This window comes from Lepidochelys kempii, chromosome 9, assembly GCF_965140265.1.
Source record: "Lepidochelys kempii isolate rLepKem1 chromosome 9, rLepKem1.hap2, whole genome shotgun sequence".
Lineage (NCBI taxonomy): Eukaryota > Metazoa > Chordata > Testudines > Cheloniidae > Lepidochelys > Lepidochelys kempii.
The window spans coordinates 56,664,380-56,688,792 of NC_133264.1; the positions used below are offsets into that span (position 1 = coordinate 56,664,380).

Genomic DNA, 24,413 nt, shown 5'->3' on the forward strand with positions numbered 1-24,413 from the left:
TAGCAGCCGTGTATTCGCAAAAATAGAAGGAGGACTTGTGGCACCTTAGAGACTAACAAATTTATTTGAGCATAAGTTTTCGTGAGCCACATCTGATGAAGTGAGCTGTAGCTCACGAGCGCTTATGCTCAAATAAATTTGCTAGTCTCTAAGGTGCCACAAGTACTCCTTTTCTTTATACCTAGACAGTTTGTATATATTTTATTTGTATAGTTTTCCCCTATTGCCTGGCCCTGCTACAATCGGGAGTATACCCACCTTCAATTATTTCTCCCCTAGCAGTTTGGGGTGGAGAGAGGAATGCTAAACCTTTGAATCATTAAAATTCTTAGTTCACAGAATACCAACAATTAACTAATATTAACCACAAATAGTTTCCTCTTTACTGTTTATCTCTATGACCAGGGGGTGTGCACACCTGAATGACCAATCGCTTTTGAGTGTATGGTATACCTTTTAGCAGTATTCTCAACAATTACAACAATTACAATTCTGCCCCCTTTCACAATTCTCCACCAAAAATGTTATCCTTAAACAAAGCACACGAGATCTTTTTATAGGGGAGAAGGCAACACGCATTTATTGAGAATACAGCTAGCATATTCTTTTTAGTCACCCCCCGCACCCCATGCGCACAGTCCATGCACACAGTCCTGCCAGTTGATGTTTATAGTTACCAATCCAGAGTCTGGATCAATCTAGTGGCCAGCCAGATTGGTCACAGAGTGGAGCCGGGCTCTGTTGGTCACAATCCGATGCTCCTGGAGTAGTGTCAAGACGAACCCAAAGTCCCATGACAAAGCACTCTGTTCTTATAGTCTTTTTTTGTTGTTGTTGAAGTCTATGGATTTTTCTGTGTCAGTTTGTGACCGGTTACTTCTTAATTTGGTGTTATTTTTTGGTGACATCTGAGGGTCATTCTGTCTGGTTTTGATTTAATTTTTATTCTGTGGTTTAAGGTTGCCAGCCTTCACCTCAGGGTTGTCAATCTGCCCCTCCTCAACCATGGATGGGTGTTGATGGTTCTCTGCTCTCTCTGAGTCTTCAGTCTCTTTAGTTTTTTTACTCCTTCTCCCTTGACCATTTGGCTTCAAAAATGGCCTTCACATTTTATTTTTTTCCTATGCATATATTCCTTATTTACAGGTTTTTGCAGAGTCCTAACAAATAGCAGTGTTTTATGTTGAACAAGAAAGGCATCATAAATTAGACCCTACTAAATTTTGTAACTATCCTTTCCCATATTGGGTCCTGGCCCTCCAAAATTCCTCTAATTTAATACATCCTTACAAACTAGGAGCATAACCTGCAGCTTTGGCACCACTGACTCAGGCCCCAGGGGCAGTGCCGTTGAGTCAGGTGCCCCCCGACTCCCTGACTTGCAGCTTAGTTGAGGTCCAGTTGCCTCCTACACCAGATACCTCTGCGGCTGCAAGGGATCTTATTATCTTGACAGTATCGGCATCCACTCAGCTCAGACCAAGGCGCCGGCACCTGTACATGTGGCACCACCCTGAGGCAAGCCAGAACTCATCCACCTGCTGGCACCGTTGGTTGAGCTGTGGCACTGATTCCGTTCTCGGCCCTGTTCCCACTCCTGATGCTGCTCGTAATCCTGGCACCCCTCTCCATCGCGACACTGCTCATACTCGCAGCACTTGTCTCAGCACCGCTCTGTGTGCCAGTCGCCGTTGAGAAGCCAATCCCAGACCTGATGCTGCTCATCATTTTGGCCCAGGTACAGATCCAGTCACGGTTCCAGATCTTAGTACTGTCCAGGTCCCAGCACCGCTCCCCAGCATCGTGACACCACTCTCTATCGCCTCATCGACGTGACTTGGCGCAGATCCACTCAGCACCACCATGGCCATCTCGTTCTTCCTCTCATTCTAAAGGATCGGAGGCGGGCTCATACTTCTCAGAACGCTGCCATTTGGACCACAGCCACATGGACTAAGGGGCTGGACACTGGCAGGCACAGGAGCAAGGTCCCACTCAAGGGTCTACTCAATAGCCCAGGGTGCTCTGTCTGGGACTTCTCAATCAGCCCCATCTGAGCCACGAGTACCAGAGGCTACCGCCAGCTGACCCACCCCATGATGGCTTCTCTCCCTGCTTCAGGTCCCCCTCCAACTCCAGTTCTTGGTCCAGGCACTGAGGTCGCTGGCACAGGGCAACTGGGCCCAGCTCTCCAAGAGGCCCCAGACAACCCACCTCCTCCCCCTCATCCGATGAGGCGGTGGCAGGCACTGCAGTATTGGGTCCCCCTCCGATAGACCTCCGCACGCACCAGGACCTCCATGCGCAGGGTAGCGCAGAATACTAACTCCAAACCTCAAATAAACTACTGGAGGAGCAAACAGCTGTGCATATCTATCAGTGTTATAGAGGGTGGAAAATTTATGGGGCAAGGGGTTGGAGCTTTATACAGAGCTTTATACAGAGTAAAATAGATTTATACGCTTTATACAGAGTAAAATAGATTTATTTGAGGTTTGGATCCCATTGGGAGCTGGGTGTCTGGGTGCTGGAGACAGGAGTACTTGCTGAGCTCTTTTGTTTAGTCTTCAGATTTGAGGGCATTAACCAAACTTTGGGTCTGTGTTGCAGCAGGCTACCTTGTCTGGTTCAACAAGACAGGGTTGTGGAAGCCCCAGGCGGGCAGGGAAAATGGGCTCAGAGATAGTCTCAGCACATCAGGGGGCAGTCTCAAGGGGGTCTCTGAGACAGAACCCACCACAGTGGTGTAATCAAACAGGATATGTGCACAGCTGATTGCTTTGAGACACTGGTAGTGAGTTTGAGTGAGTTTTAAGTGTGGTGGCTGGAGAACAGACAAAGGAGTTACTGGTTTGTTACTTTCTGTTTGCTTATTTTGGGTTAGGGAAATAAGGACAGAAAAGTAAGCAAAATGAGTGAGAGTGAAACTCAGAAGAAGCTAGAACTTCAGAGGCTGCAGATTGCTGAGAAGGAAAATGAACACAAAAGGCAGATGGAATTAAGACAAATGGAAATTGATGTGAAAATTGCCAGGGAGAAAGCTGCTCATGAAAGAGTCACGGAGTTAAAAGGCAAAGAACTTGAGGCCCAGAAACAGGTCCAAATTGAAGCATAAAAATCTCTCCTGGAAAAAGAAGTCTGCCCACCAGCAAGCCCTGGAACTCAGGCAGCTGGAGGCTGACAAAAGGCAGCCCACCAGCAAGCCCTGGACTTAAAAGACAAAGAAATTGAGGCCCAGAAACAGGCTGAGATTGAAGCACAGAAAGCTGCCCAGGAGAAAAAGAAAAGAGAGAGGAAGCAATTCCTGGAGTTAAGAGTCAAAGAAATACAGGCCCATATTGAGACCCAGAAGCATGAGCTTGCTGTAATGGAGTGGAAGAATCAAAAACCTTCAGCAGCTTGCTCCACTTCCCCAAAAGTCCACAAATGGGAACGGTTATTCCCACCATATGATGAATTCAGTGATACTGCCCAAAATGTCATCACCTTTGAGAGACTGCACTCTCCATGCAATTCCCGAGGATCAAAAGATGACTACTTTGGTAGCAAAATTGATTGGAAGAGCTCTGGATTTATTCAATAAGATGCCTACTGCTGATGCTTCAAACTATGGTACCGTTAAGGAATTGGTTTTGAAACATTATCAGATTACACCTGGAACCTACAGGGTTAAATTAAGGAGCCTTAAGAGGGGAACTGGACTAAGTAATGTACTTTATGTAAATGAAATGAAGGATTTGTGAGTCAAGTAGGTGAGGGGAAAAGGCAGTACAGGCTTTGAAGAAATGTGCAATTTGGTTCCTCAGGGGCAGTTCCTAAATATGTGCAGTGATGATGTGTTGCGGTTCAAATACCAGACAGAACAAGGCTTTAAGCAAGCAAGCAGGCTGGTCTGCCGACAGGCTGGTCTCCTGTCAGCTTTCCACCCTCTCTTTTATTCTTTCTCTCCCCCCGCGCATTACATACTCCAACAGATAAAAGGAATACACTGGCTTTGTTCTTATTCTTATTTACCGATATCTATCTACCGCATTCCTTGCTCTCGGGCCTTGAGCCCAGTCCTGGGAGGCTTCCCACGGTTCATGTCATCTGGGCGAGATTCCAAGGTTCATGCCCTTGAGAGGAGCCGTGTGTGCACTGCTCCTACACAACACTCCGGGTGTGCCCTGAATGTTGCCAAGTGCATGAACCTTGAATGAATGCTACAATGAGGTAAAAGAGTATTTGTGGGACAAAAAGGTGGATGCAGTGGGGAACTGAGCAGGTAACACATGAACCTGCTGCTTCTCCGAGCACCGGGGTATCCCAGGCTGCTGCCTCTTACCACACAGGATTTGTAAAGGTTGCTTCTATGCAACCAAGCAGTGAGCATATGCGTGCTGTTAAGCTTAATGGCAAAGTATGCCAAGGTTGGAGGGATACTGGTATAGAAATTTCTGTTGTCAAGAGGGACCTGATCCATGAGAAGGATTTATTACCAGGAAAAATGGCAGAATTAGAACTGTTGGGAGATTAAAGTCCTTGCACCTTTAGCTAAGGTACACATGGAAACTGGTGATTTGCAGGTTGAACTGACTGTCACAGCAGTGGCACACAATTTTGCACTGTTTCTTCTGGGAAATGATTTTTTTGATGCAGCAGAGTCTGTCCCAGGGTTTGTTAGCAGCAAGAAGGAATCTTGTGCTGAAAGCCCCAGAGAGGAGGGTGAAGTCACATGGGCTGCTGGGCTGTAGCTCACGAAAGCTTATGCTCAAATAAATTGGTTAGTCTCTAAGATGCCACAAGTACTCCTTTTCTTCTTTAATTCTTCTGTAGCAGTGGAAAATGGGCCGTTGGGGGCAGGGATGCTCAAGACCATCAAGGCAGGTCCCTGCGGGAGAGGGTGTCTACAGCCAGCTCCTGTCTGTGATCATCATGTATTTCTCTATCAGTGTTATAGACAGTGGACAATTTATGAATTTATCCTGTGGTACCACAAGAGGCCATTTTTACAAAAACATAAGCAGATATTTATAGCTACAGTCTGCTCTTAAAGGTGACCTGAAAAAAAAAATCCAGCAACTGTAGTAATAGGCTCAGGCCTTCAAATGGCAAGGGGCACTGAGCACTTACTAGCATTTACATTTACCTTTCCTTACAGCTCCCCCAGAGGAAAGATCACCAGCTCCTTCCTGACCCCAATCCTGATCAAATGAAGTCAGTGGAAGTTTGGCCACTGATTTCAATAGCAGCAAAATCAGGCACCCAGAATGCAACTATGACCCTGTAGTATTTGACACAGAACTCCACAGTAACAAGGTGTGGGCTTAGGAATGGGGGTGGCTTTTTTAACATAGTGCAGTTTCACAAAGTTTCTTTGATTGCTGTCACAAGGTTATAAAATCATAGTAATTAAAACAGGACACCAGTAATGTTATTGGCACAGGAGGATAAATGTTATCAGGATGCTCAGATCTAATCTGTAGTCACTCGGTAAATGCTTCATTCATAGAATATCAGGGTTGGAAGGGACCTCAGGAGGTCATCTAGTCCAACCCCCTGCTCGAAGCAGGACCAATTCCCAGTTAAATCATCCCAGCCAGGGCTTTGTCAAGCCTGACCTTGAAAACCTCTAAGGAAGGAGATTCCACCACCTCCCTAGGTAACGCAGTCCAGTGCTTCACCACCCTCCTAGAGAAAAAGATTTTCCTAACATCTAATTTAAACCTCCCCCACTGCAACTTGAGACCATTACTCCTGGTTCTGTCATCTGGTACCACTGAGAACAGTCTAGAGCCATCCTCTTTGGAACCCCATTTCAGGTAGTTAAAAGCAGCTATCAAATCCCCTCATTCTTCTCTTCTGCAGACTAAACAATCCCAGTTCCCTCAGCCTCTCCTCATAAGTCATGTGCTCCAGCCCCCTAATAATTTTTGTTGCCCTCCGCTGGACTCTTTCCAATTTTTCCACATCCTTCTTGTAGTGTGGGGCCCAAAACTGGACACTCCGTTGCCTTGCACCTTCTGCAGTCATTTACACCAAGGCAAGGCAGGTGTAAAACATTACTGTTCTGACTGGACAGCTTGTCACACTCAATAAATGACACACCAGGTACAGGGCAGGGGAGAATCGCGCCCAAAAAATCTGTTTCTTTCAAGGAGATCTCCCCTCTCAGTTCCTCCTCCTGATCCCTTGTCTCTCAGTGACTCTGTTCTTTTCCAGCTGAGCCACAGACTGCTTCAGGTCTTCCACTATCACGTCCACATCCTCCTTGGTGGTGTCCCGCCCCACACTGAGCCGCAGGGCATTCTGAGCCACTTCATAGGGAATCCCACAGCTGAGTAGTACAGAGGAGGGCCTGGAAAACAACAGAATGAAAGCAGGGTTTAACCCTTTAAACATCACGGAAACACATTCCTCCCCTGTAAAATTCACTAGGATAGTAAAAACAAGTATAATTATCTGAGCAGTGGCAGCCCCCTCCTCCGCAGCAGATTATACACTCTCCCTGTCATTCTGGCTGGAAGGCACTGGATTCTTCTAGGAGTTGGTCAGTGCTGTTCAATCTAGTCAGCTGGAGGTGTCAAGACAATGATGTGAGATACTTGCTCTTGCCTCTGCCTACTGGAGCTAAACACGCTGATTCCACAGTACTTTTGGCCTGCAGTATTTCAGCCAGGCAGGAGTAAGCAGTGACCCATGCCACAAACTGGGATCAAACCCATCTTCCGCGTGGCAGTCGATAGCACTAAAAATAAAGACGCTCAGGGTACCGAGCTTTATGATTCTATGAAAACACCAAGGTTTCTTACTCAGATTTTGGACAATCTGGAATCTTCTAGCCTCATGGCTCAGCTGGTCATGAGGTGTCCTATCTTTCCAGTCTGACTGCTCTCATTCTGACCCTGCAAATGCTGAGCTCCTCAGGTCAGCTTCCCTGTTTTCCAAGTGCTCTGAGCGTACCATCAGTGACATGGCACATAACAGCAGGAGAGCGAGTCACCACCTGAGCACCTCACTGCCCTGTCTATTCAGTGAGAAACTACCCAATGTCACACTAATCCCTGTTACTCAGTGACTCGATTTGTTTACTGTACATCCTCAACCTACTCCTGGGGGTTACTCAGGACCATGTGGAAAGCACTACTCTTCCTGTGTGATCCCAAAGGAGCAGTTTGAAGGAGCAATTTTTTATGAGAAACTATTTCATAAAGGTGCAAACTCAGTCCCCTTCAACCTGACCTCTTTCGTCCCAGGAGAACAACTCAGTATCACAACATGTATTGCTTACTGGTCACCCTTCTCAGAGTGGCATGCAGCACCAACACTGGCGAGTAGAGTCTTGCAGTGGGACAGCACCATCTGCCCTGCAGAAGAGACAAAGCACAGGCCCCACTCAGCACAGGATACTTACCAAGCAGAATGACAGCACAGGGACCCTTCTTTAAACCTCCCATATGCAAATGACCAACCTTAACTTCAAACAACCCTTTCAGCACAACCTCTGAGCAATGTTTTGGCAGGGTCATTTTCCTCTCTGCTTTCAGGGTAAGAATAATAGAATATCAGGGTTGGAAGAGACCTCTAAGGAAGGAGATTCCACCACCTCCCTAGGTAACCCATTCCAGTGCTTCACCACCCTCCTCGTGAAAATGTTTTTCCTAACATCCAACCAAAACCTCCCCCACTGCAACTTGAGACCATTACTCCTTGTTCTATCATCTGGTACCACTGAGAACAGTCTAGATCCATCCTCTTTGGAACCCCCTTTCAGACAGTTGAAAACAGCTATCAAATCCCCCCTCATTCTTCTCTTCTGCAGACTAAATAATCCCAGTTCCCTCAGCCTCTCCTCATAAGTCATGTGCTCCAGCCCCCTAATAATTTTTGTTGCCCTCTGCTGGACTCTTTCTAATTTTTCCACATCCTTCTTGTAGTGTGGGGCCCAAAACTGGACACAGTACTCGAGATGAGGCCCCACCAATGCCGAACAGAGGGGAATGATCACGTCCCTTGATCTGCTGGCAATGCTCATACTTATACAGCCCAAAATGCCATTAGCCTTCTTGGCAACAAGTGCACACTGTTGACTCATATCCAGCTTCTTATCCCCTGTAACCCCTAGGTCCTTTTCTGCAGAATAGCTGCCTACCGATTCAGTCCCTAGTCTGTAGCGGTACATGGGATTCTTCCGTCCTAAGTGCAGGACTCTGCACTTGTCCTTGTTGAACCTCATCAGATTCCTTTTGGCCCAATCCTCTAATTTGTCTAGGTCCCTCTGTATCCTATCCTTACCCTCTAGCACAGTGCTTCTCAAGCTATCTGATATGGGGGACTGGCAATTTTCTTTCCAATGTGTGTGCAGACCAGCAGCTGATGGCCCACGGACCAGCACCAGTCCGCAGACCACCACTTTGAGTAGCACTGCTCTGCGTATCTGCCACTCCTCCCAGTTTAGTGTCATCTGCAAACTTGCTGCGGGTGCAGTCCACGCCATCCACCAGATCATTAATGAAGATATTGAACAAAACCGGCCCTGGGACCGACCCTTGGGGCACTCCGCTTGATATTGGCTGCCAACTAGACATGGAGCCATTGATCACTACTCGTTGAGCCCAATGATCTAGCCATCTTTCTATCCACCTTACAGTCCATTCATCCAGTCCATACTTCTTTAACTTGCTGGCAAGAATATTGTGGGAGACCGTATTAAAAGCTTTGCTAAAGTCAAGGAATAACATGTCCACTGCTTTCCCCTCATCCACAGAGCCAGTTATCTCGTCATAGAAGACAATTAGATTAGTCAGGCATGACTTGCCCTTGGTGAATCCATGCTGACTGTTGCTGATCACTTTCCTCTCCTCCGAGTGCTTCAGAATTGATTCCTTGAGGACCTGCTCCATGATTTTTCCAGGGACTGAGGTGAGGCTGATAGCCTGTAGTTCCTTGAATCCTCCTTCTTCCCTTTTTTAAAGATGGGCACTACATTAGCCTTTTTCCAGTCATCCGGGACCTTGCCCAATCGCCATGAGTTTTCAAAGATAATGGCCAACGGCCCTGGCAGGCCTGACATGCTTCTCCACAGATGAGGGGACTCTGGTGATTCAGCCCTGTGCCTGGCATCCTCCCGCAAGATCAATGAGCTGCTGCTCTCTGGCTCTCTGATCTCTCTCTTGTGCAGGCCTTCTGGCATCCTGCTCCATGGCTGAGGTGGCCATGCAATACGTCTCCTTCAGAGTCTGATAGTACAAGAGGAGAAGCAGCATGCTAGAGGAAGGGGAATTATGGCCCCAGACAGAGATGTAAAGGATGACCGTGGCTAGGATAGAAGAGAGATACCTTGCAGCCCTGGCCCCAAAACAGAAAAGTTACAAGTGTTGCAGAGCCGCTTGGTGCCTGGAAATTGACTGTTAAGGTGGAGTCTCTGCTTTCCAAACGAAAGCTGGAAAATAAAATAAACATTAACAGCTCCATGAATGTAAACTGCTCTCCCCTGGGTAGGACGCAGCTGGACAGGAAGACTGCATGAGGAACATGCCGTAGAGCCCCTATAAGCCTTCATCCCCACCCACCACTAGGGCTTTGGGGAGACCTCCTGGGACTTCACATGTACACAGCCCAGGCTGATTGGTGATTTGAACACTGAGCTGGCAGGCTGGGACACAAGCTCTAGACTGTTTCTGGGGAATTCACCACTGTGCCATGGCAACTTTGCTCTGGTTACACACCCGGTGCAAGGGGGATCCAAGGCCCCCACAGGAAATAAACCAGCATAGGAGTCACCCTAAGGAAGCTGAAGACCCTGCTCTGCTGACTCCACACTCCCACTGCCACTGAAAGAGGCCCTGCTGCAGGGAGAGTTCCCGGGTGGGTGAGTAGCATGTTGTGGAAGTAACCTGGACAACCCTGCTTCCCCATGATTCCTGCACCCCTTCAGAGGGCCCTAAGGGCCAGTGCAGAAGGGCTACAAGTTAGGGGCACCAGGGGCAAAACAGCATCCAGCATCACTGAATAGGGGGGATGCATGCCACCGAATTAGAAGGGAGTCATGGCCACAAACAGAAAACCAGTGAAAAGGGTTGTGACTTCCTTCTACAAGAAAGCTGGGGAGGGCCAGTGTTGGCTGAGGAGCCGAACAACCTGAAAGGGGGGAGTCCCATTTCACGCCCTTTTTTATCTATTATCTAGGTACTTACCTGGCTCATATAGTGTGTGAGCACCTACCCTTCTTCCTGCTATCCTTCTCAGTCCATTTCCTCCTCCCCCCTTTCTTTATGATCACATATGCACTCCCCTGCTCAGCTTGCTATATTTCAATTGCTTCCTCCCACCATTTCAGAGCCCACTGATGGTGTGGGCTGTGTCTCTCCCTGCCAGATGCTTTTGTCACAGTCCTTCCAAATTGCTGGTTCTCTTGAAAAACACGCCCTTTTCTCCTCCTCCAAGAAGCTTGCTATACAGGCTGCCCAGAGATCAGAGACTCCAGCAGGGGCATAAATGTAACATGAACCAGGTATGCTCACTTCTAGCCTCTCCTCCAGGTAATCCCGAACCTCCCTCATGTGAGCCTCATAATCCTCACAGTTTTTGTTCACCAGCTCAGCAGCCTGAGTGGGGAGAGGAAAACAAATCAGATGCTATATTTCTCAGCAATTGTAACACAAGACCTGGTGACAATCATGTGAGAAGAACAGTAATCCCCTGGAAATGTACCATAAAAACAGCCATACTGAGTCAGACCAATGGTCCATCTAGCCCAGTATCCTGTCTTCTGACAGTGGCCAATGCCATATGCTTCAGAGGGAATGAATAGAACAGGAATCATAGAGTGATCCATCCCCTGTTGTCCACTCTCAGCTTCTGAGTCTAAGTCAAGGTAGGAATATGTTTGCCTTTACCAGGAACTATGGATATGGGTGTACAAGTACTAACAACCAGTCAGAATGGAATCATTTCCTCTGCCTCATGTACCTGTATATAAGCCAACTTTTCTGACCTGAAAGGAGGCACACTTGGGGGTGGAAAGGCTTATACATGAACTAATTCCACCGAGGTGGAATTTGCATTGGTCACTGTCAGAAGACAGGATACTGCGCTGGACGGACCTTTGGACTGACCCAGTATGGCTGTTCTTATGTTCTTAAGGTGCCTAGCCCCCAATCCAGAGAAGGAAGCCACCTTGAGGGGGATGCTGGTACCATCAGTGGGGCACAAATCCTAGTCTGGTGAAATGAATCCCAAACTCCACATACTCTGGACCCTCAAAGCGTTTCTCCTCCAAGGGGTACTTTCAGAACCCAAGTACCAGCACATTTGTTTGTGTGGTGTCGGGCCAGATTTCACAACAGCTCTGCATTCGGCATACTGAGCACTTCAAAAATCTGTTCCCTTATTTCAATGCCTAAACAGGAGCTAAGCTCCTTACAAAGTCCTGGCCCTAGTTTGGCACATTTATAGGACAATTTGGTGCAGCGTTCAGGCTCCTGGTGACTTGCCAAACCAGTGCTAGGCACTATGTAGTTTGTTCATCTTCTCTGAAGAATGCTTCCTGGATATCAAACTGTGCATGGGCTCTCAGCTTTCCCCCCAGCCCCTCTAACAAACTTGGTATAGAGTTCCACAAGGGGCGGGGAAGTCCCCTAGCTCTAACTTTTCCTAATCAGAGCTCCGTACACTGAAAACCACTATGTAGTTTTGGCCTCTTTATAAAAAATCTCTTCTGGGTGATATAGTTTTCAAATATGCTATTACTCCACAAGTGAATGCAAACATTTTGTAGCCATCTTCCCCCAAACCTTGACGTGAGCGCTGGGGAACAGGACTGTATAGTTCTCAGAAGAGGAAAGGAGGGGGAAGTAGAAGAAAGAGCAGATCGTGCTGTGCTTTATTACAGATCTTTCATGAATTACAGAGGCCATTTTTCAAGGTCAAGACTAATGCTTTCTAAGACTCATATCCACCACACACAACTTTCCCCTCTTCCTGTGAAATACACACTTATCCCAACATTCTCAAAGCATTGTGCAGATTTAGCTTGGTGACTCCCTTTACTGGCATGGGAAGTTGTTCAGCTAAATCTCCCAGACGCACTTTGAAAAATTTCCTTTGGCTAATGACAGAAAACAAGGGTTTACACTGCAGTTTTGTTTTGCTACAAATTGACTTTTCTTTTTTAGTTAGGTTTTCTTTTAAAAGAGCTTGCAGTACAGCAGACAAGTTACATACTTGTCCATCAGGCAGCACTAATGTTTGACTCACATGCTTCCTTTTTCTCCCTTTATTCCTTCTGAACTCACCTTGCCAAGGCCAGCGATCATTGGCGTATTCTCTGTCCTGAAAGAGAAACATTTGTACAGAAATTATCTATTTCCACCTTCTCCGGGAAATCAATGGGCGCCGAGAGCCCCATTTTTAAAAGGCAGTAGCCCCACTTGCATACACAAGTAATGTGAGCACAACTGCACGGCAACATGTGGGGTAATTACCACAATAAACAACTGTGTGCACAAATGGCCAGTTTGGTGCTTAACTCCCTATTTGTTCACAGCTGTGGTAAGGGAAACTGATATTTTTCAGTTCGTCAAGAGAATCAATGTTTCCTTTTCCTACATGGAAAACTCTACCTCTGGCTGCAAAAATCAGTTACTAGCTTGAAGCTCTCACTGAGATGTCTGCAGATGGCTTTTAGGAATCCAAGAGAACTTCAAAATGGTCTTCTCTTTGTGACTCCAAAGAAATTTGACATGTGGCTTCCACAAAGTCAGTGATACTGTTGGGGACACTGGGGCATGGCCACTAGGTAATTCGAGGGGATGGAAGACCACGAGTGTCGATGAAGCCCCCTTGCACTAGGCCCAAGTGTCCTTGGCTCCCCCTCCCACCTGGAGGCACTCGCAGCAGCTCTGTGTACTAGGCCCAAGTGTCCTTGGCCCCCCCCGCCTGGAGGCACACACAGCAGTTATGCTGAGAATCTGCAACAATATGTTGCAGAGTCAGACTGCCTGAAACTAAGCAAGGCCAAACAGGGCAGATACGGAAGAACAATTCTGAATAAAGCAGCTTTATGTATGGTTTAAGAAATGATACAGAGAACACGGGAACTAGCTGGGAATTGGATTAGCTGGCTATATGGATACTTGGGGCAGCTTGCTATTGGATAAGTATGCTGGGAAAAAGGATGTATAAAAGCCTGTGTAACTTCCTGCTCTGTGTGCAGGATTTGAGATTTTATTCTCCCTGTACTTTTTTGCAGCTGCAAATAAACTTTTCTGCTTCCCCACCTCGTTGTGATTATTGGGTATAGCACACCGGGTAGCGAACCAACTCCAGCTGTTGTTTAGCCTCTCGGCACTGGGTACCAGCAACAATACTGTATTCAGAATGCATTTAGTCAAGAGCATAACAGACACCAATGTGTCAGCAGCACAGTTCTCCCATACCCACAAGAAATCTTACTGTCCTTTGGACAGTTCTCACAGGAGACACAGGCTGGGAATAAAATGAAATGTGTTTGATTTTCAATCTAACTATACCCTAAAACTGGCTGACTGATGAGACTGTTCTTTCCAATGTGGAAAGACTTCCAACCATGTGGACTTTTAGGATACATCTACTGATGCGGTGGCATATAGAGTACAGACACTACATGTCCAGCTAGCACAGGTATAAACTATAATGTAGATGCTGAGGCACAGCTTAGGCAAGTAGAGTGCCCCACACTCCTGAATCCTAGGGTGTATACCTACAAGACTATCTACATGCCCAAGCAGTGCCTCCCATGTCTACATTGTAATTTTTAGCCATGTAGTGTCCCATTACCTCCCTGTTGCGGTGAAAGGCTCCAACAACGGGAAAGGCAATGGGGAAGGGCTCTGAGACTTTTGTTTAAGCAGAGAAAGTCATCGGCAGCCCTCCACCAGCACCTTTCCTCTCCACAGTGAAAGGCTCTAGCAGCAGGAAAAGGTTCTGGGAGGGGAGAGGCAGTGGGGAAAGGCTCCGTCAGCTTCCCTTTCATGGCTCTGTGTAGGTACATACCGCCCTAAGTGTGGATGCAGCCTGTCTTTCATGGAGGATGTAGCTACATGTACCTGACATTTCGCCCTCTACTGGAAGAGATTAGAATTGCACAGCTGAGCATCAGGCCCCACACAACTAACAAGTAACAGAGTTTCTCAGCTCAAGTGCAGGATCAGGAGGTTCTGGGTTCTAGGCCCATTGCTGCTGCAAGGCTCTAACTGCGTCGTGGAGTATAGTGATGGAATCCTGGTGGCCTTCAATGCTTACAATTTTGTGTTTAGTATTTATATGACACTTGACATCTTCAGTGCAATTAACACACTAACTCATTTTTTCTCTAAGCATTTTACAACTTGTCACCCCAGAAAGACCAATGGAAGTGAGTACTCCAAAGCTTCTCACAGGGTGCATTCACTAAATAGCAAAGCCATCTGCTTACTTAGCCAGTCCTCTAAATGTACTGACCCATGAAACATCTGCTTACCCATCAGGCCATCCATCTTACCCAGGACGGAAATTCCGCTCCTGTCCCCCTCCAAACAGCATGGGATGCAGAGGAGTGGTGACCCCAGGCCCTCGCACGTACAGTGCTCCAATCCGTGGGGCATAGAACTGCAATGACAAATACCACCTCTAAGAAAGGGAACTCAAGGAAACTTCTTAATTCCCCCTCCCCACTTCACTTTGCACCTCTTGGAGAGGGTTGCTGGATTCTACCTGTTCTGATCCTGATCCTTCTCACTTTCACTTTCCCAACAATTTATAATAATAATTTGCCCTCTGCGAATAATACTCAGCACTTCCCCTATACTGTATTCTTTTCCCATTCCAAGCAATTTACTATCTCTCTCCAGTTAGTCCTCACAACAGCCCTGCACAATCCTAGTCAACTCCCTGCTGTTGCAAACTCCAGTTCCTCCTTCATTGTGGTTCTTTTGCAAACAGGATACCTCTGGAACAAGAATAAAAGCCTTATCCTCCATTTTCATTTTACTGATGGCCTAGGAACCATGGAACCTTCTCAACTTTTGTACCATCTTGCTCCAAGGCTAGTTATGTAGACACAAGTCTGCCATAGGGTTGAGAGTGTTTAACAAAAGTAAAGTAGTGTATAACTGACTGTCCACTGTCCATGTCCTCACATCACTGTATCCACCTGTATGCACACACTGTATATATACACGTACAAAAGACAGCTGGGTATAGTAAAGACTGTCTTCAGAGTGCCATCTAGTGAGAAGCTTTAATATTTAAAAGTCTAATGCACTAAATCCTCCACAGTAGAAAGAGAAACTGGCTGGACTGCCTTATTTCCTCTCTCTCTCTGTGCCACAGGGAGATGAGGATGCTCTGTCTATGTGAGCCATACACAAGTAGATCAACCCAAATCCTGAGTTACTACCTTGACAAGAGAAGAACATTCACCCACATGCCTCGTTTGGAGTCAGAAAAGCAGAGAGCATGCGGACAGCATTTGGATTCCCAAATCCCCTGCCACAATACTGGTTGGGGTAACATGTTTTAGCCCTGATGTAGCCATTGCAGGCATGGTTTTTGTCCTCCAGACTTCTACTAAGAAAGTTGGCTTTTCCTTTCCCTTTTGTAAAAAATTAGAAAACCGCTTTTCATCATCAGCCATTCTTTGGCCAGCCTAAGGCAGAGAATACAAAGCCTCTACTCAGAGGATGCAGCAATTCAGAAGAGAAGGTTCTCATATTGAAAGGCGATTTAAATATATGGACAGCTCCAGTGTGACATGAAGAGAGAAATCCAAGGGGAATAGAGGCATACCTTGTGTCCCACAATGGTGAGGTAATCCACTCCCAGCTCCTGTCCATCCACTCGCCCCTTCCCTATCATCTGGGCCGCGTCTGTGTGCATCAAAATCCTGGGCAGCCCTGATGCCATTCTGTTCTGATTCAGGATCTGAATCTGCTGGCTGAGCTCTGAGATGGGCTGGCGGGAGAGAACACTGTCACAGGTGACAGGTGACTGGGGTCTCAAACTCTTCAGACTGTGTAACACATCTTGTTAGAATGTTTCATGAACACCTCCCCTTCTATTGGCGACTGTCTCCCTTCCTATTCACTATCCTGCAGGCCACCTTCCCTCCATTCACTATCACATAACATCCCCATAAAGAAAGAGCTTGCATGGAAAAGTGACATTGAATACTTTTGTAATAAAAGAATCATAGAAATGTAGGACTGGAAGGATCCTCAAGATGTCATCTAGTCCATCCCCTGGCTGAGGCAGGATTACGTATACCTAAACCATCCCTGACCGGTGTTTGTCTAACCTGAAGTGTAGCCATTTTTAATGACATTTAGCAGCTAATAACTAGGAGGAGACACCAGTAGCAAGTGACCAGCCAAATCTTTGAAGGCCACCAAAAAATGCTCCAGATACCACAATCTGGGAACCACTGTTTTAGGCTGACAGACAGAGGGGAGCAAAGAAGAAGATAGGAATATGAGAAAGGGATGACAAAGAGGGAGAAAAGAAAAGAGAGATAGGGAAAGAGAGACCAGGTCAAAAGACCAGGCAGGAGAAGCACCTCAGTGCACAGAAGATGCCAAAATAACAAATGTTAAACAGAGTATGTAGCACAGATTTAACCCCCCTTCTCTCCAACCCATGATAAATAAAACCCAGGGACCAACTAACCATGATTACCCCAGTCTCGTTATTGGCCAGCATGATGGAAACCAGGCACGTGGTTGGACGGATTGCTGCAATGGTATCATCAACTTCCACTTGTCCAGTCATCTTGGACACTGGAACAAAGGTGGCTTCTGCATGTCAAGACACGAGCAATTAGATTCATCATACAGACTAATACCGCATAGACAACAACAAGAACTTAAAGAGTATAGTCTAGCAGTTGGCGTGATAAAACAGTGGTTGCATATTGCACAGGGAGGGTGGGTGGAATGTCAGAAACTACTCAGGGTCTTTCATATCTTGGGGAAGGAGACATTTGACTAGATATGAGGATTATGCTCCCAGCTTTTAAGCAATGGGTGAAATACACATGCTGTAACACCAGCTAGTGGCCACATGAGGGATGTCCTTGCAGATGTGGTGGCTGCTTGCCTTCCTGACCATACACAGTGAATGCAGGATAGAGAGGACAAACAGAAAAGGTGGGCAAGAGGCCTAGATTATTGAGCTAAAGCCTTCATAGCTGCCATTAAAATTCTACATTTACTGCCCAGGGAAAGCAACATTTGGCCAGGTCAGAGGGTGAGGGGGAGTGCAATGTTCCCTTCACTGAAGGCTGAAGAAAACAGCACAAAACACTGGACTTTTCCATTGTAGTTTAAAAGAAGTGAAAATTCCCTTGGTGCTACCATCGGCACCTCAAACTCTGTGCTCCCTGCAGGACCTTGATCATAATGATCTGACAAAGTAACTCCAGTAACTACGCTGCTTGAGATTGCTTTTGCTAGCACCCCATTCAGAACCTTTCATTTCATGCACTGGGAAAAGTCCAGTGTGCAAGAAAGAACTGAAACTTATATTATTTTGAAACAAAAGCTGCTGTGAAAAGCAGCTCAACAGAGGACCTGTAGGTGGGGAGTATATATCAATGACACTCCCTTGCAATCCCCATGTACTCACCTGCCATGTGCTCTTTCACAAGGTGTTCCAATGGCAAACGGACTGAGTCATGTTCCACATTAGATGTAATGAAATGAGGAGTGGCCCCGGCTGCTCTTTTGTGATCCTCACCAGGCCCATCCTGTCCCAGCATCTGACTCTCTCTAAAATGCCTCAGTGCCGTGTGGATAACTAAATTATTTGCCTGCAGAGAGGTAAGAGGGAAACCGCCAGAGGAGGGTATAACCAAGGGCAGTGGGTAGGGCACAGAATCCCTTACTTTCAATTTCTCACTTAGCTGTATGCAAGTCAGAGCTTAAAATACTTTTGGTGAAAACATAATCATTAGGGCAGACTGAAAATGTCAATGGGAAATGAACTCCTCTAACAGATCCTTTAACCAAGGGCGTTAGGCCATCTTCAGACTGTGAGAGGAGGGGTCATTTGTGCTCATCATCTCTGGGTAACAGTTTTCACTCCAGGCTCTCATTTCAAAACACATCCATTTACAAGTTATAAATAAGGGAAAAGGTCATGCTATAAAGCCAGTATACAGTTTCTGTCAGTTTAACAGGTTCGTGGTTATATCTTCATAGAGAATTGGAACTTACCACACAGAGGAGGAAAAAGACTGCATTGTTGTGTCTTTCAAATAAAAAACAGACTAAAGGGGGAGTATTGCATCCAGTTTTGGGCCCCCCACTACAGAAAGGATGTGGACAAATTGGAGAGAGTCTAGCGGAGGGCAATGAAAATGATTAGGGGGCTGGGGCACATGACTTATGAGGAGAGGCTGAGAGAACTGGGCATATTTAGTCTGCAGAAAAGAAGAGTGAGGGGGGATTTGATAGCACCCTTCAACTACCTGAAGGGGGGTTTCAAAGAGGATGGAGCTCGGCTGTTCTCAGTGGTGGCAGATGACAGAATAAGGAGCAATGGTCTCAAGTTGCAGTGGGGGAGGTCTAGGCTGGATATTAGGAAAAACTATTTCATTAGGAAGGTGGTGAAGCACTGGAACAGGTTACCTAGGGAGGTGGTGGAATCTCCATCCTTAGAGGTTTTTAAGGCCCAGCTTGACAAAGCCCTGGCTGGGATGATTTAGTTGGTGTTGGTCCTGCTTTGAGCAGGGGGTTGGACTAGATGACCTCCTGAGGTCTCTTCCAACCCTAATCTTCTATGAGTCTATGTTTGTTATTGTTTTGGGGCTTGTCTATGCAGTGGGGTAATGCACTCTATTGAGGGGCAGGATTTCTCAAGTGCACTAATGTGTTATGCATTACATAAGAATGGCCATACTGGGTCAGACCAAAGGTCCATCTAGCCCAGTATCCTGTCTTCTGACTGCCACATGCCCTAGAGGATCAAGTGATCCATCATCCGTCGCCCATTCCCAGCTTCTGGCAAACAGAGGCTAGGGTCACCAGCTCTGCCCACCCTGGCTAATTGCCATTGATAGACCTATCCTCCATGAGTATATCTTGTTCTTTTTTGAACCCTGTTATAGTCTTGGCCTTCACAACATCCTCTGGCAAGGAGTTCCACAGGTTGACTGTGCACTGTGTGAAAAAATACTTCCTTTTGTTTTAAACCTTCTGCCCCTTAATTTCATTTGGTGGCTCCTAGTTCTTGTGTTATGAGAAGGCATAAATAACTCTTCCTTATTTACTTGCTCCACACCAGTCATTATTTTATAGACCTCTATCATATCCCCCCTTAGTCGTCTCTTTTCCAAGCTGAAAAGTCCCAGTCTTATTCCTCCTACGGAAGCTGTTCCATACGCCTAATAATTTTTGTTGCCCTTTTCTGAACCTTTTCCAATTCCAATATATCTTTTTTGAGATGGGGTCACCACATCTGCACGCAGTATTCAAGATGTGGGAGTACCATGGATTTACAGAGACAATATGATATTTTCTGTCTTATTATCTATCCCTTTCTTAATGATTCCCAACATTCTGTTTGCTTTTTTGACTGCACATTGAGTGGATGTTTTCAGAGAACTATCCACAATGACTCCAAGATCTCTTTCTTGAGTGGTAACAGCTAATTTAGACCCCCATCATATTTACATGCATAGTTGGCATTAATCGGTCTTTGTAAAAGCACGCAGTGCTGTTTGAAACAGTATGATGTTAAAGTGTATCATGGAACCATTATTGTGCACCAGCAATTTCTACATGGATCAACTAATGAGCACCATTTTAGTGCACTTAAGTATGCCACTCTCCCCCCAGCCCTGCAGAGTGCATCACCGCATGTAGAGGAGCCATTACTGTCTGTTCTCTCAAATGCCACAATATAAGCACTCATCCTGTTCGGAAAGGCTGGGGCTAGGATTCATATGCTCACCTCCGTGCCCCCTGAGGTGAAAATGATGTCCTGGGGCCTTCCTCCCACCATCTGGGCTAGGCTCTCCCGAGCTTCATTTATGATCTCCTTGGCCTTTCTACCTGCGGGATCCATGTACACAGTTGATCAAGTTGTTTTTATTACATATTTACAGTAGAAAACTGTTAGAAAGGATGCAACACTGGATGTTTATTCTTGTACTAGAAGTTCATTTAAAAGGGATTTAATGTATTTCCACAGATGTTTGATTGAATGTATGAGGTGGATTCTTATCCACATTTATTTGATTTTCTCTCTGTAAGATTAAAAGATCAAGGAGAGGTAATAGAGTGTTTAGAAGAGAGTGTCCTTGGGTGACAGTGATAGCAAACAAAAATCACTTTCATACAGATGACATCACAAACACAGGAAATCCCCATCATTTGCAGTTAGAAGCTGCACTCAGCAAAAAAGGATTGCCTCCTTAAATTTCATGTACTTCTTTCTAAAGACATATTCCTTTCATATGTGCACTGTCCATATATTAATCATGGGACTTATGAGGAAGCTCTTCCCCTCCATGCAAGTTCAGTGCAGTTGCTCAGTACCTGAAAATATAAACAAACTAAAAATAAATCACAGTTCAAACAGAATCAGTTAGCAGACAGGAGCAGGGAGAGAAAAGACAAAGGAGGTATCTAGAATGTTTCAGAGTCAGAGCGAGCTAGCACAGTAGGTGAACTTGTTTCCCTGGAACTCTTTTTGAACGTTGGTTTGGTTTTTTTAAATTGACATTTAAATGAACTTTATGTTTCTCACTAAGGGGTGTCCTAACAGCACCTACACTGAACAACCAAGCAGAGGCTGTAACTCTCTGATCTCCAATCTGAAAGAATGAGAAAGTTTTCTTTTATTTAGAAGTTTATTTTTATTAATTTCTCTGGGTCATGAACTCTGTAGCTAGGGGCCAAGATTTTCAAAAGTGGATGCCTAAAGTTTAGACTCTGAAGTCCATATTAAGGCACCTAAATAAGTGGCCTGACTTTTAATAGTGCTGAGCACCAATGAGACTTGCTGGAAGCACTGTTCTTTGTTTTTTGAGAGTCAGGATGTTTATTTAGATAACCAAATATAGATTTAGGAGCCTATCTTTAGGCACCCATTTTTGAAAATCCTGGACTCTTGAGGTGAGCTTTTTTTTTATGACCCTTTTTTCTACTGTTCATGAACACTGTCAAAAACTTTAATTTTTGTATGAAAGTCATCATGCTTGGTCTCAGTTCAAGGTGAAATTCTCTTTAGAGTGATTGAATTCAATCAGCTCTGCCATTTTTGAGTTACAGGAGTGGGTTAAATTACACTGCACCAGCTTTTTAAAAAGTGTGCAGCCTTTATTACTAATTATTAGTATGATTATTTATTTGCATTGCATTAGCATCTAGGGTTTCCGTTGTGCTAGGCAGTTCCCACCCTGAAAAGCTTACATTCTAAGTTTTTGTTGGCAAATAACTAAAAAATGGCAGAACATTTACATTTGGCATGGCTCCAATTAGAGCTGGTCAGAAACTTTTCAACAAAAGACTTTTTTGTCAGAAAATGCTGATTTATCAAAACTGAAACCTGTCGTGGAAGCATATCAATTGTGACAGGAAGGTTTCTCAGGTCCAGGATGGAATTTCTGATGAAAGCAAGAGAGAGAGAGACCAACCCACCCCAGACAGCCAATACCCTGGTGTTTAGGGCACTCATCAGGGTTGTGGCAGACCCAATGTCAAATCCCTGCTTTTCACTATTCTTGCTACTCTTTCTCTATTCCCACCCCCCCCCCCCCCGGTCCCACAAAAAACTTAGAACAGTCTTGGTTTCATTCTGCACTTGAATGGAAGCAAATATTGAAACTTTCAAATTTTTCACAAAATGGAATTCTTGTCTTCCAGACATCCCTAGCTGTAAGCTTTAGTGTAGCATGTGCCACTAGCCATATGTAGACATAAATCTTACATACGATGCAATGTATAAAGCATTAAAATTCATGTCTGCATATGCTCAGCTTTGTAACTATAAATTTTCTACAATAATAGGCTTTAATCCTGCAAACATTTGCACACGAGTAGTCTCAAAGAGGTTTCCAGCTAGTGGAATCTTCTATTCATAATGATCAGGACTGCCTGTGAACCCAACTCCCCCTCTCCTTCCTGAGATCACCTCTTTCCCTTCCTTCAAAAGCTGCTCTTACCTGCTGTGTAAGAACTGCTGGGATTGCCCCAGGCCTCATGCATGGCCTTTGTTACAGTTTGGATCACTTCTGGTGCCATTGGGGTGGTTGCATTGTAATCCATGTAAACCTTGCTGTAGGTAAGGAAGCAAAGAGAAAGAGAGAGAAAGTTAGAATAGGAGAGGAGAAGAGAGTCAGCTTTCAGCAGGATCCCCAAACAATGAACGTTACGGCTCCATCAGAGAGAACACGTCTTTTTTACCTAAAATAGTGCTTTAACCAAGTTTCATTTGAAGCAAGCATTAACCTCCTCCTCCTTCATATAAGATCATAGCACTAGAGCAGAATGACCACCCCCCCTCCAAAAAAAACGGAGAGATCCCAGCCCTGACCATCACCATGTCAGAAGAGATCACAACTGGATCTTAAGTCAGACATTTTGAGCTGAGTCTTAATCATGACCTGCACGAATATCTAGGCCTAAAACCTGTTACTGTTCTTATGAATTTTAAGCATAGATTTCCCAGTAACTCAGAAAAATTTCAACCTTCTACTTTTTTATAAAAATGCTCTCACTCTCCACTCTCCCCTCCCCCTCCACAACCCAGGAAAAATAGAGAAGCCACTCACTCACCTTTCCACTGACTTATTTTCTTCCCTATCACACTTCTTATCCACAGCAGTTTTTCTCCCATCTTTTGTTAGCACCATTTTTTCCACTTGATTCCCCTCCATTCTGCAAAAATCTACATACAAGATCAGTAGGAACAGTAAAAGTTTAAGCTTGACAAACACACACACACACACACGAGTCTCCTGATCATATTATGATTTCTACATAAAACACAAGTGTCTATAGTTTGTCTCATTCTTCCCTAAACATTTTGTAGTTTCTATGCAAACTTATCGTAATCACAGAATTCTTGATGAGATGCTGAAATGCTGACTCTCTCTAGTAACCTAGTAAACATATCTCTACAGTAACATTTCTGCATATTATTTATGCCTCTCCTTTCCAGTGAAGTTTTAATAAAAGGGTTCAGAGGTTTGTTTATACTTGGCACATGATGTGTATTTTCAGGAATGCTCTAGTAGAAAGGACTGGGGAGGTTTTTATCAGGAACCCTCTCTCCTCCCTCTCATTCTACATCTCTCCTATACCATCTGTGAAAATATCCTCACCTTTCTAAAGTGGTTCTGATTCTTTTCCACAATTCTTTGAGAGCTTCTATTGAACTCTGCGATCCACTGATCCTTCACTCTGTAGCAGCCTTGTCTGTGGTGTCGGGTAGTGTAATACCTACGCACCAGAGTTTAACCAAAATAAAGATGTCTATTCATTCTATACAGAAGGCTAAACTATATTTTTAAGGATTGTCTGTAAGCCAAGTCTGCACATCAAGGGCCATACACTGCTCTCAGTCTACAGCAGAGTTCCCACCAGTAACAACTGGAAGCTTGTACCAAGATCAATATGGGTCTTATGTACCTCAGATTTTAGTTAGTAAAGTTACTGTTTCATTCAGCATCACTCAGTAGGAAAACACGACAGCAGTGACCCTAAAAGTACCTGGTATACCTGTCCTTCATTTATCAGGCTACTTACTTGTCTACAATTTCTTGATGCATGCTGTCATAAATATAAAGGGAAGAGTAAACACCTTTAAAATCCCTCCTGGCCAGAGGAAAAACCCTTTCACCTGTAAAGGGTTAAGAAGCTAGGATAACCTCGCTGGCACCTGACCACAATGACCAATGAGGAGACAAGATACTTTCAAAAGCTGGGGGAAGGGAGAAACAAAGGGTCTCGGTCTGTTTGGGTGATGCTTTTGCCAGGGACAGAACAGGAATAGAGTCTTAGAACTTAGTAAGTAATCTAGCTAGATATGCATTAGATTATGTTTGTTTAAATGGGTGAGAAAATACGCTGTGCTGAAAGGAATGGATAATCCTGTCTTAGTGTCTTTTTGTAACATAAGGTTTTGCCTAGAGGGATTCTCTGTTTTGAATCTAATTACCCTGTAAGGTATTTACCATCCTGATTTTACAGAGATGATTCTTTTTACTTCTATTAAAATTCTTCTTTTCAGAAACTGAATGCTTTTTCATTGTTCTTAAGATCCAAGAGTTTGGTGAGGATTTTTACCGAACCTTCCCCATGGAAGTGGGGTGCAACGGTTGGGAGGATTTTGGGGGGAAAAGATGTTTCCAAACAACTCTTTCCCAGTAACTGGTTAAACGTTTGGTGGTAGCAGCGAAAATCCAAGGGCAA

At 45.1% G+C, this 24,413-nt stretch overlaps 1 protein-coding gene across 8 annotated transcripts in view; it reads right to left on the bottom strand.

Moving 5' to 3' along the window:
- Positions 1-573: 573 nt before the first annotated feature.
- SCLY (selenocysteine lyase) overlaps positions 574-24,413 on the bottom strand; it is a 29,354-nt gene continuing 5,514 nt past the window's right edge. For 2 of the 8 annotated variants that reach the window (XM_073360516.1, XM_073360519.1), the window contains exons 2-13: positions 22,776-22,887; positions 22,163-22,275; positions 19,948-20,048; positions 17,620-17,803; positions 16,663-16,790; positions 15,787-15,951; positions 14,501-14,607; positions 12,276-12,312; positions 10,503-10,586; positions 9,319-9,421; positions 7,271-7,346; positions 574-6,337 (exon numbers count right to left, since the gene is read on the bottom strand). In XM_073360516.1, the coding sequence (XP_073216617.1) occupies positions 6,151-6,337; positions 7,271-7,346; positions 9,319-9,421; positions 10,503-10,586; positions 12,276-12,312; positions 14,501-14,607; positions 15,787-15,951; positions 16,663-16,790; positions 17,620-17,803; positions 19,948-20,048; positions 22,163-22,275; positions 22,776-22,876 (1,386 nt within the window). In that variant the 5' untranslated portion in view covers positions 22,877-22,887 and the 3' untranslated portion in view covers positions 574-6,150. Of the gene's footprint in view, positions 6,338-7,270; positions 7,347-8,131; positions 9,422-10,502; positions 10,587-12,275; positions 12,313-14,500; positions 14,608-15,786; positions 15,952-16,662; positions 16,791-17,619; positions 17,804-19,947; positions 20,049-22,162; positions 22,276-22,775; positions 23,442-24,413 lie in introns of those variants that run through there. The other 6 variants (XM_073360518.1, XM_073360520.1, XM_073360517.1 and 3 more) reach the window with 6 other exon arrangements.